Source organism: Bombyx mori, chromosome 6 (assembly GCF_030269925.1).
Source record: "Bombyx mori chromosome 6, ASM3026992v2".
In the NCBI taxonomy this organism is placed as follows: domain Eukaryota; kingdom Metazoa; phylum Arthropoda; class Insecta; order Lepidoptera; family Bombycidae; genus Bombyx; species Bombyx mori.
Window position 1 is genome coordinate 1,421,189 of NC_085112.1, and position 12,404 is coordinate 1,433,592.

At 39.0% G+C, this 12,404-nt stretch overlaps 2 protein-coding genes across 2 annotated transcripts in view; one reads left to right on the forward strand and one right to left on the reverse strand.

Annotated features, from left to right (window-relative positions):
* LOC101740450 (uncharacterized) overlaps positions 1-12,404 on the forward strand; it is a 960,210-nt gene that overhangs the window by 741,220 nt on the left and 206,586 nt on the right. The window lies entirely within an intron of this gene.
* LOC100862826 (atonal) lies at positions 8,104-8,583 on the reverse strand. Its single transcript, NM_001257047.1, has one exon. The coding sequence runs from the start codon at positions 8,581-8,583 to the stop codon at positions 8,104-8,106; it is 480 nt and encodes a 159-aa protein (NP_001243976.1).

The window sequence follows — 12,404 nt, forward strand, 5'->3', positions numbered from 1 at the left end:
TTTCTGAACTCCGTAAAGAGAACTGCAACCGCCGCATCATCCTCCATCACGACAATGCGAGTTCTCACACCGCGCACAGAACAAAAGAGTTTTTAGAGCAAGAAAACATAGAATTATTAGACCATCCGCCGTACAGCCCCGACGTAAGCCCTAATGATTTCTATACTTTCCCTAAAATAAAGAATAAATTGCGTGGACGCTTACAAAACGGCCATTTTGGAGACCCCAACTTCCGAATGGAATGGTTGCCTCAATGATTGGTTCCATCGTATGGAAAAATGTGTCAAATTTCGCGGAGAATACTTCGAAAAGCAATAAATACATTTTTATGTAGTAATGTTGTGTCACTTCGTTAATTCCCGAAATTTTCAGTGCCGCCCTCGTATATACAAGTTCCGAACAACAATATTCGGACCGATGGTCTACTGAGCAATATCTCCCGCTCGGTGGAAGATCTTCCCTTTGTCGTTTAAGCAGCCCCAAACATCTACAACGTAAATGCCGTCATCCACCTTGAAATATACATTCTAAGGTCTCAATAGAGTTAAAAAGACTGCCCCACCCTTAAAACCGAAACGCATTACTGCTTCACGGCATAAATAAGCAGGGTGGTGGTACCTACCCGTGCGGACTCACAAGCCGTCCTACCACCATTGAATTGGTTGATTTAGGATAAATGTAATTTCCCCATATCTTTCTCCAGATAATTTTTAACGGTTACATTGCTGATGTACTTTAGCGATAATGATCCCTAATCATCAGATGGCCGTATAGTGGGCTGTCTTATAAAGGAATGTTTTTAGATATTCTTACTACGAATTCTTTTACTGGCTTGCCTTTTATTTCATATTTTTTGCGGGTATTGTTCGTATGTGAAATATGATGGTAAATAGTGTTAGTGAAGGAGACTAAACCGTAGCTGTGTCCATCGTGCCAAGTGTTATTTTATCTATGCACCAAAGTAGATAGAATCACAACTCACAAGATTTGTATTTAAAACTAAACTTCACATTCCAAAATATTGTATATTTAGCTTTTTCCCGCGACTCCGTCCGCGTGGAATAGTTACTTTGGCATAACGCTAAATTTTACCCCCCACTTCATTTACGTAGAAAGTGAAACTATTTTTGAATTATAGAATGTTAAGGAACTATTTAAGCACTTATTTTGAAACATTATTTATTGGTGCTCCACTTGTATTGGTCTTACCGTTATGTTAAATAGCCTTCCTCAATAAATGGGCTATCCAACACTGAAAGAATTTTTCAAATCGGACCAGTACTTCCTGAGATTAGCGCGTTCAAACAAACAAACAAACTCTTCATTTTTATAATATTATTAGAATAGATTCTTCTAAAAATTACACTTATGGAAAATAACAAAAAATTTGGAAACAGAAAAGGGGCTTCTAACAAATTCCCTGACATTTTAATGTGTAAATTATCACTACATTAACGCCTCGCGTTGATTATAGTGATTATTTTAATTTTTCCAATATCTACGTTAACTATTCTAGCTAAAAAATAATGTAACAAAAACAAATTTATTCTATCTGTTTCGTCGTAAATTTGCGTACTAAGCTGATTTCTTTATCCGCCGTGTCGTACCCGATCCTATAGACTCAGTGGTAAACAGTTGACGTCGCCTTAAGCACGTCATTACGGATCCTCCCGATCCATTAACGGTACTTTTAGGTACCACAAACACTAGTCACCGTCCTCTTCGAACCGTGTCGCTTGTGACGAAGGGCTCGACGAGTGAATTAACCCATAGACACAGCTCACTGAGTTTCTCGCCGGATCTGCTCAGTGGATCGCGTTTCCGATCGGGCGGTAGATTTTGCAAAGCACTGCTCTTGTTAGGGCCAGCATTAGCAACACTCCCGGTTTGAGCCCCGTGAGCTCACTTACACGTCAAGGGGAAGCTGAAATAGCCTCTCAAGGCTATCAGCATAGGTAGAGAAAAAAATATCCGCCACGGAAAGACCACGATTGAAACGCAATTGTTCCTTGTATTTTGTAATCGAGCAGCGAATTTGAGGCCATCAATGAGAATTCTGAATCTACCAACCCGTATATACTAGATTTACCAACATACCAACTTGAATGAATTGTGGGTTTATTTCATATTTTTAGCATTCCGTCTACTGATATTTATTTCTGCCGAAGAGTGTATTTTGAGTACGCTTGATAAGTACCTAGTTCTCCCGCAAATCAGTTATATACTCGGAGGGTTTTCTAATTACTTTTGAGGGCACAACAGCAACGCGATCCAGAAGTTAAAAAGCTCGCACTTAGCACACTGGTCCAAGTTTTTTTTTTAGCCCACCGCCCACCACGTGTTAAGTGGTTACTGGAGCCCATAGACATCTACAGCGTAAATGCGCCACACACCTTGAGATGCAGTTCTAAGGTCTCAATATAGTCACAACGGCTGCCCCACCCTTCAAACCGAAACGCATTACTGCTTCGCGGCAGAAATAGGCGGGGCGGTGGTACCTACCCGTGCGGATCCACAAGAGGTCCTACCACCAGTTGAGTCGCCATTCGCTTTGACGATCCTTAGCCCCCAATAAATCAGCCAAAAACAAATTAGAAGTAACAATATATTACAATGGATTTCCTACCATCAACGAAATTGTAAACTAAAGTGCAATGAAAACGAATTTACTGCTTCCTGAGCATGGAACATTCAAAGCGATTTCTCTCGTCCTATGGTATTAGATGTTATACCTATACAAATAGTCCGTGCGATATGACAAGGCCTCTGATTGGTTGTTCTCCACCCAATAAGCTCTGTACATCTTCTATTGCATTGAGTGTGCGCGGTAGAATAGTAGGGATCAATAGGTACTGTTTTCTATTGTTTAATTCTAAACATACATTTTCATGTATAACCCAAATATGGACTGATCCTTGACGCCTTAAGAAGATTGTTGTTAATAATATCGCCCCTTTAGAATTAAACTGGCTTTCTAAATGGCTTAAATTTTTATTTTTTAGTACCTAAACGCCAAAAATGGAATTGTAAAACTGTAATTTGTATAGTTTTTCGATTATATTAAGTACTTTGGTAAGCGCTTGATTTAAAAGAAACGGAATGAGTATGTTTGTTCTTTTCTAAACTAAAGCAGATTGTATAATTTTAATAAACTAATAGAATAGATGTTCATAGGTCGTTTGAAGTATAAAAGTAATTTTCTTAAAGTTTTTAGTGAAGTCACTTCAATTCTAAAGTGTTTTGATTTTCATTTATTATAAGTAAATTAATACGTGAAGCAAAAACTTTGTATCCCTTTTTACGAAAATTGCGCGGACGGAGTAGTATGAAATTTTCCACACTTATAGAGAATACCTATAGAGAGGGAGTGCATAATGATATTTTTTTTTAATTAGCAATAATAATAACAAGGCTAATATTTTTTTTAAAATAATGCATAAAAGATACATTAAATCAATAAGAAAACATTACACACACTACCATGTATTTGACACACACACATATTTAAATAGTCTTTGTTTATTGTCGAACTTTTGTTATTGCTTAAAGTTTGTGGTCAAATTGAGAATAGCTTACTATTGTTTATCTTTAATATTATTTGTCTATAGCGTGGTCTTGGCGAAAACTGTGAATAAAGAAGTCTATTAGTCTTTGACAATAGAACCTTAATAATGTTCAAACTTATATTTACAATTAATTACAGTCGAATCACGACTGCTAGTTTTAAGTAAATTTATAAACATTTTTTTTTATATAATATAATGTCATGTATTATGTGTTCGTATTTTAAAAGCACCGTAAGTTAAAGCTATTTGAAAAATTACGTCCATATTTGCTTCGACAAAAAACATTCCCACGGAAACAATGCCTAAGTCATTGCAGTGGCATGATGGCTTGCTTCCCTTTACCAATAAACAGTGTAACGACATCACAAATAACACGTTATCAAGAGCCTCAACAAGGCATGTTCGCGAAGAATCGCGTATGACTCTGCACTATGCGCTGACAGCTGTCAAATCTGACACACGTCAGGATGAAGACGTTACCGTTGGCGAGCTGTCAAAAATACATAGAACCCATGATTATGTTCGCACGTTACGTGCCTTAATAACATAGCGGAAAGGGATGTATGTGATCGAGCGATATTTTATTATTTTAATTATTAACTTTAATCGTATTGCCAAAGATGTCTTCATTATAAAAAATTTAAGAGTAAAAAGCGTTTTACTAATTTGTAGTCACAATTTTAAAAATTAGATGTGTAAATTAGATGATGTGCTTGTCATTCCTTTTTGCCTTTATCCCACACTAGCGAACCGCTCCGGCTCCGCTCGGGTCTTTAACAAAAATTTCAACGATATTTGACGTTCTTTTATTTTTTTAAATAAAAGAATATAATAGCGATAGCATAATAGATATAGCATAACTATAATAGTTAGACATATGCTGTCTTTGTAAATAATAATGTGTTCTACCAAGTCTTAGTACATTATTTTATTCTGTTATCAATAGTTTTCGCAGGGCACGCGATGTAAAGAATATGTTTTGGTAATTTTTTTACACCTTGGGTTACATTATTGGAGTTTTAGTACGGATCCCTAATTTTTTTTTTTCAAAAAAGATTACGTAGGGAATAGTGTAGCATACAAAGGGAATAGTGTAGCTTTCAAACAAGGAAATAATTTTTCAAATAGGTTCAGTAGTTTCGGAGCTTATTCAATACAAGCAAACAAACAAATCTTTCCTCTTTATAATATTAGTATAGATTATGTGAGGACGGCGCATCATGACCTATCTTTCCATTCTGTCCTATCATAAGTCAGTCTCTATACTCACACCCTTCTCTCGCATCCCCTTTTCCATAATCCATTCAAGTATTTTTAGGACGCACCTTCATCGCGTTACCGTCTACTTTCATACCTGGGGTATTTTTAGTATAATATTGTTACCTCCAAAACACAAGCTCTTTTCTTCAGGCTTAGGTTTTTTTATCTACCTATGCTGAAAACCTTGAGGGCTTACGCCAGCTTCACATAACGTATAGGGTGAGCTTACAAGGCTTAGCCTGGAGAATTTGCTAACACTGGCCCCAGCAAGAGCTTTTGAAGTCGTAGTGGCCTAAAGGATAAGGCGTCCGGTGCATTCGTATCTAGCGATGCACTGGTGCTCGAATCTCGCAGGCGGGTACCAATTTTTCTAATGAAATACGTACTTAACAAATGTTCACGATTGACTTCCACGGTGAAGGAATAACATCGTGTAACAGAAATCAAACCCGCAAAATTATAATTTGCGTAATTACTGGTGGTAGGACCTCTTGTGAGTCCGCACGGGTAGGTACCACCACCCCGCCTATTTCTGCCGTGAAGCAGCAATGCGTTTCGGTTTGAAGGGTGGGGCAGCCGTTGTAACTATACTGAGACCTTAGAACTTATATCTTAAGGTGGGTGGCGCATTTACGTTGTAGATGTCTATGGGCTCCAGTGACCACTTAAAACCAGGTGGGCTGTGAGTTCCTCCACACAAATAGGCAAAAAAAAACACGAAGAGCAAACAAGTCTGTTCATCACACGAATGTTTGCCCGATGTGGGAATCGAACCCACGACCCTCGGCACAACAGTCAGGGCTGTTAACTATTGAACCAACGCGTCAGTCAAAACGGACGGCCGGTCATTGATCTTTGAAGACAGAGATGAGGACGAAAGCCCTCTGAAATCCAATGTAAGTTTTACAAGAGATTGTGAATGGAGACATTCTCAATCGTCAATAAAATATGCAAAAAAATACTCTAATGTTATTTCTCATACGTTTTCAATTCGAATGTATAGTTTTCTTCCCTTACCTTATTTCTTAAATATTTCTTTAACTTCCATTAAATATTTATGTTATTAAACATAAATGATCATTATTGCTGATGGATAAGGCTGAAAATAGATTTATCGCAAAATGTATCGGTAAGTGGACATCTGCTGCATTTGCATGGGGTTGATTGATTGCTCTCTGTCATCATGTTGATTCTTTATAGGCTTACAAAATGGATGAACGTGCTGACGACTTACCTGATGTTAAGCGATGCCTTTAGCCTATAGACCTCAAACATGAGGTCAAAGTCGATCTAATGCACGCCTGACTGTTCGTATTAGAAATAGGCGAGATTGTGATATCTACATGTAAATGATCCCACGACCTATTAAAAATGTCAAACTATTGATGCTTATTGAATTATGTAAAATAGTCCGGTCACCGTCCTCGTCGAACCATTGCGACGAAGGGCTCGACGAGCGAATTGACCCATAGACACAGCCCACTGAGTTTCTCGCCGGATCTTCTCAGTGGGTCGCGTTTCCGATCCGGTGGTAGATTCTGCGAAGCACTGCTCTTGCTATGGCCAGTGTTAGCAACACTTAAGGTTTTAGCCACGTGAGATCACCTACATGTTAGGGTGAAGCTGAAATAGCCTCTCAAGGCTAGCATAGGCAGGCAAAAAAATGTAAAATAGCCATAGAGTTTCCAATTAAATATTCTTCAAAGATACTTTATAACAGTTATAATATATTTTTTTAAATTAGTATATTACATATATTTTATCATAGTACACATAACACACACACACACACATATGTATAACCCGAGCAGCGCCGGGTGTAACTTCTATAATAAATAATACAGTGTGTTTATTTATTGCTGATAATATTAGATCGTAGAATGGCTCTCGGACCACTTGGGGTTAAGTGGTTAAGCCCATCCACCTCACACTGTATACCGTCGCCCACCTTGAGACATGAGGTTTATTTTTCAATTGTATAGTTTAACAGCTATCCGAATTCTTCAAATTTTTTAAAATTGGATATATAGGTAGACGAGCTCACAGCCCACCTGGTGTTAAGTGGTTACCGGAGCGCATAGACATCTGCAACGTAAATGTTACCACTCACCTTGAGGCATAAGTTCTAAGGTCTCAGTATAGTTATAACAGCTGCCCCACCCTTCAAACCGAAACGCATTACTGCTTCGTGTCAGTGGTGGTACCAATCCGTGCGAGGCTGTAACACCACCAATCCAACGGTACGCTGGTTTGAAATTTTAGGTACCGACCTACCTAGAAATCGATTAATAGTTTATGGACCAGAGATATATATATTTTGTTTCCTACCTAAGCTGACAACCTTGAGAGGCTATTTCGGCGTAACCTTAACTAGTAGATGAGCTCACGGGCCTTAAACCGGAGTGATGCTAACACTGACCCTAGCAAGAGCAGTGCTTCGCAGAATCTACTACCGGATCGGAAACGCGACCCACTGAGAAGATCCGGCGAGAAACTCCGTGGGCTTTGTCTATGGGTTAATCCGCTCGTCGAGCCCTTCGTCACAAGCGACGGGTTCGACGAGGGAGTGACACAAGCTACTCTTTATCCTCGGAAAAATCACAAGCTTAACACAACTGAAAGACGACGTCCGTTAAGGAATAAAATCAAACAATTAAATTTCGGGAAACATATTTGTATATTTACAGCAAAATGAAAACTTTTGTATACGATAATTAGACTAAAAACTAATAACTTAATTCGCTAGCAACAACACTTAGGTGAGCTTAAACCTAGCTTGGCATGTTTGGGCATAATACTTTCGTTGGCAAGATGAACTTAGATGTAACTTAAGCTAATCGGCAGGACGGATAACAATTAAAACTAACCTAAGACTTAAATAATACAATTGAATTTCGTTCAATCATAATTTTGTGCAAAATTCTGACACACTAAATTAATAAGCTGTTAACTTGCTGCTTACGATCTGAATCGAGCCTATGACGTTTATATCACAACATTAACAATGTTAATGGCTACCCGGCTGATCACATCGAGAACATATTTCTACCTACAGAAAACACAGCTTCTATTCGTTAGGTACATTGTATCTAAATACTTAACTAAGTTATTGTTTTTTTTTTTTCAATATTTAACTTAGTCAAAATAAGCGTATTACATGTAACACACACTCAGAAACATACGTTTTTATAATCTACAAAAGCGATTCTGTGGTAACGTGATTATTCTTGGTACTTTAAATAAATATCCCTGTAGTTTTGGCTAAATAACACTTCACTTACTGCAGGAGCTCGTAAAGGGCGGCTATGTACGTCTGAGCCATTTGCAGGGTCTCGTATTTAGAGAGTTGCCGGTCAGCTCCTAGAGACGGAAGGTGACCACGGAGCCTGTCAAATGCTTTGTTCAAATTCTGCATTCTTCGTCTTTCCCTCGCGTTAGCGGCCAACCGACGTCTCCTCAAGACAGCTGCGCTGGTTGCTCTCCCTCTCCTCTTTCCGGAACCTTCTAGTAAGTCGTTGTCTTCCGCGCTGTCTTCTAGCACCATGTCCCTGGACAGGCCACGGTAGGCGATGTGCGTAGAGTCATGGCTGATGCTTCCATCGATCGAGGGTGTCGGCTCCAAACTAGACCTTCCCGAATCGGGAGATCTTGGCCACGTAAGATAACAATCTTCTGTAGCGTACTCTAACATGACGTCATTAGAGAAAATATCTTTTTCCGAGTAAACTAAGCGATGCCCGTAAGTTTCGGCCGTCATTTCGAACGCGTATCCAAAAACAAAACTACAAAAGATACAGGTGCGCTCGCCACGGAGTTCCGAAGGGGTCTAATTTCGGGCCCTACCTGTACCACTTATATATTATCCCGGCTTGTGGGAGGAGTGCGGTCGAAATTTTATATACGGGTACGAGTAGGACAGCACGAGGCATCGAGAGGGTAATTTGAGGCCAATCATCATTAATTATTTCCTCCCCCGAGCGGTGCGGTATAGATGCGTTTTATTGTTTGATAGAATGCGTTTGACTTCGCGACCCGCTGTTTCAGCTTTTGTGGGCGCAATGCAATGTATGAAGGGCTTTTTGTGGAGCTTTTAATCTTGTCCTACCGCAATTGTTGTCATACAATTGTGCCGAAATAAACGGGCCCCGGGAGAAGGGAAAGACAGAATGGATATTTCAAGACTGCGTTGAATCTCGAATACATTTTAAAGGCCTTGGATTTTTGAGAGGCCATGACTTATTTCCAGAACTTCTCTGGCCCCCGAGTGCTTTCTGCGACAAAAGAATTAATAACATTGTGAACTTAATATGAATTATATATACATTTATTCACATACATTTCTTACTGGTGGCAGGACCTCTTGTGAGTCCGCGCGGGTAGGTACCACCGCCCTGCCTATTTCTGCCGTGAAGCAGTAATGCGTTTCGGTTTGAAGGGTAGAGCAGCCGTTGTAACTATACTTGAGACCTCAGAACTTATATCTCAAGGTGGGTGGCGCGTTTACGTTGTAGATGTCTATGGGCTCCAGTAACCACTTAACACCAGGTGTGCTGTGAGCTCGTCCACCCATCTAAGCAACAAAAAAAAAACACCAGGTGGGCTCTGAGCTCGTCCTTAATGGTAGGATGGTTTGCTTGATGGTAAGTACAGATGAGTAAAGCCTATTTTTGCTGCGAAGCCCTTTTGCCCTTTGAAGACTGGATACCCGCTATCGAAATATTTTTTGTATTATGTATAATTGTAATTAATTTTAGCCGAAAGCTTATTTACCCATCTAGTGCAATTGAAAGGCTCAGAGCCAATAATAGGATATGACCTTTTAACACGAATGAGCCTGAACCTTAGTGAGTCCTAAGTAGTAGGCAACGTCCGGAGCTTACTTACAAACAGGTGGGCTGCATGCTCGTCAGCCGACAAAATAAATGAAAAATCCTCTTTTCAGTTGCTTAAACTGAAGAACCAGCTCACGTCTCACTTGATGTTAAGTGCACACATAAGCCCATAGGCATCACAACGTGAACACTACCACCCAGCTTGAAAAATGTGGTGAAACCGAAATGCGCTACAGTGCTGCAGGAATGAACAGGGTGGTGGTGCCTACCATTGCGACCCCACACGATGCCCTACCACCAGTCTTAGAACCTAATAAATATATATTTTTTATTGCCCTTATAGGCCGGCGACCATGCGGCCCACCTCATGGTGAGTGGTTACCGTCGCCCAAAGACTTCAGCAATGCCAGGGGCAGAGCCAAGCTGCTGCCTACCGTTAAGTACTCTTTAATGAAATCAATTAAAAAATTTTTTTCTATGTCAGTAGAAATAGAGGGTGGTAGTTTAAGATAAAGAACCAATTAGTTGTATTAGTCAGAAAGTGACAGATTAACTCGGAAATGAAAATCCCGTATTGTTTATCGAGAACATAGATTTAAAACCAGTAAACACTTGACACCGATTCGGCCTGGGAAGGGAGTCTGTGATGACGTCGCCCAACGTAACCTAAGACATGAAGTAGGTGGCCTGATGAACTTGAAGCTACGAAATTTAAAACTGGATGTGGCAATAATCTGGTGTGTTGTGATTGTTTTTTTTTGTGCTTAAATGGGTGGACGAGATCACGGCACAGCTGCTATTAAGCGGATAACGGAGTCCACAGACCAACAACGTAAATGCAGCCGCCCTTAACACACGATTTCTAAGTCCCAGTTTTACAGTACAACGACTGCCCCACCCTTCAAACCGAAACGCATTACTGCTTCACGGCAGAAATAGGCGGGGTAGTGGTACCTACCCGTGCGGAATCACAATCCGCAATTATAATTTTGCAGATTTCATTTAAATTAGGCGATGTTGTGCAGTTGCGCCTTCACCGTGCTAGTCAATCGTCAACATTTGGTAATACGTATTTCATTAGAATTGCAAATTTGTATATGCCACATCCATACTTTCATGTTAGTTCCGGATAAGTTCCTCTGCATTTCATTGGTGGTGGTCCCATCATTTTTCCGTGCGGTTCAAATTTGCACTCGAAAAACCAATGAGCAATGTTTATAAATTAATTTAGCTTAGAGATAAATTAACTTTTAAAACAATAATTACTTTTACATCTCACCTTTCAGTCAAATGTCTAGATTTCAAAATGTTAAGACTTCAAATCCATCTAATGAATTTATAATTAACTAGCTTTTGCCCGCGACTTCGACCGCGTGGAATAGTTCGCAAATAATGCTTAGTTTTAGACCAATATTTGGTTAGCATTTAAAAATGTTATAGTGAGCCAACCTTAATATATAGACATATGCTGTCGCGGACTTTTTTTTAGATATTTTAAAGAGGAACAAGTTTGTAATACATTATTTTAGCGAAACTTTAACCGTTTCTGCAGCGCACGCAGCGGAAGCTCTTAAAAGGTAAAAATAACCCCGATTTTGAAACATTCTTTATTGATGCTCCGCTTGTATTGGTCTTACGATATATATATTATCACGCTAAGACCAAAGCCTATAGCCTATAGCTTTCCTCGATAAATAGGCTATCTAACACTAAAAGAATTTTTCAAATCGGACAAGTAGTTCCTGAGATTAGCGCGTTCAAACAAACAAACTCTTCAGCTTTATAATATTAGTATAGATATAGATTAGGTATATGTACATAGGTAGGAAGACGGAAGTTCTTTTCCGCGCATAATCTATTTAATTTGTTTTCTTTGTCGACTAATAGCAATCTTATTTACTACCAATCTTATTTATTATTCATATTTTTAACAGGGTAATAGCTGCTTTGAATATCAATTACAAACATGCCAAACCAGAACGATAATTGCGTAAATAATTTAAACCGTTTATCTTTTTTCGGTACCTTAAAAAATGGCACTAAAAAGTTGTTGGTGCTAAAAAGTTAAAACACTGGAAACTTAACATTCATTTGGATAATGAGTAAAAATTCCATTATATTGAAACTCTTGTCTTTTAATTTTCATTATGAGAGTTTTAGTTAGTTTTTTAGTTCGATATTTATCAAGTGCCTTACGTTGTTTTTTTTAGTATATTCTTTTCATTTTTCTATTGCTCTACAATTTAAAATGTGAATACATCCACCCATCTGGAGACATGAGGTCTAGTCTCAATAGTTAACCCTTCAACCAGTGCACTAAATTTATTGTAAACTACCCAGTTCTTCTATGATTAAAATTAAAGACTTGAAAAACACTTATTTGTTAAGACTGTTGAACCACTTTCTGGCAACACTATTGTATGTGGATTGTATTACCTTTACCAAAAATGTTATCCACGTGGAATGCAAAAAATAATTTCAGCTTAATTGGATAAGAATCAGTAAATTACCAAATAAAATTGTTATGTTTTCAAGACGCGACGACTTCTATACTAGATTCAATAATTCTTGCATTAGACGCCTTACGCTCTAACACTAGAAGCAGGCTTAGGGACCCCGGTAACCGTACTCGTCGAACTCGAGAAAGAGGTTGACGTGCAACCTAACCCATACATCAGCTCGCTGAGTTTCTCGCCGGATCTTCTCAGCCGGTCGCGATTCCGATCCGGTAATAGATTCATACGCG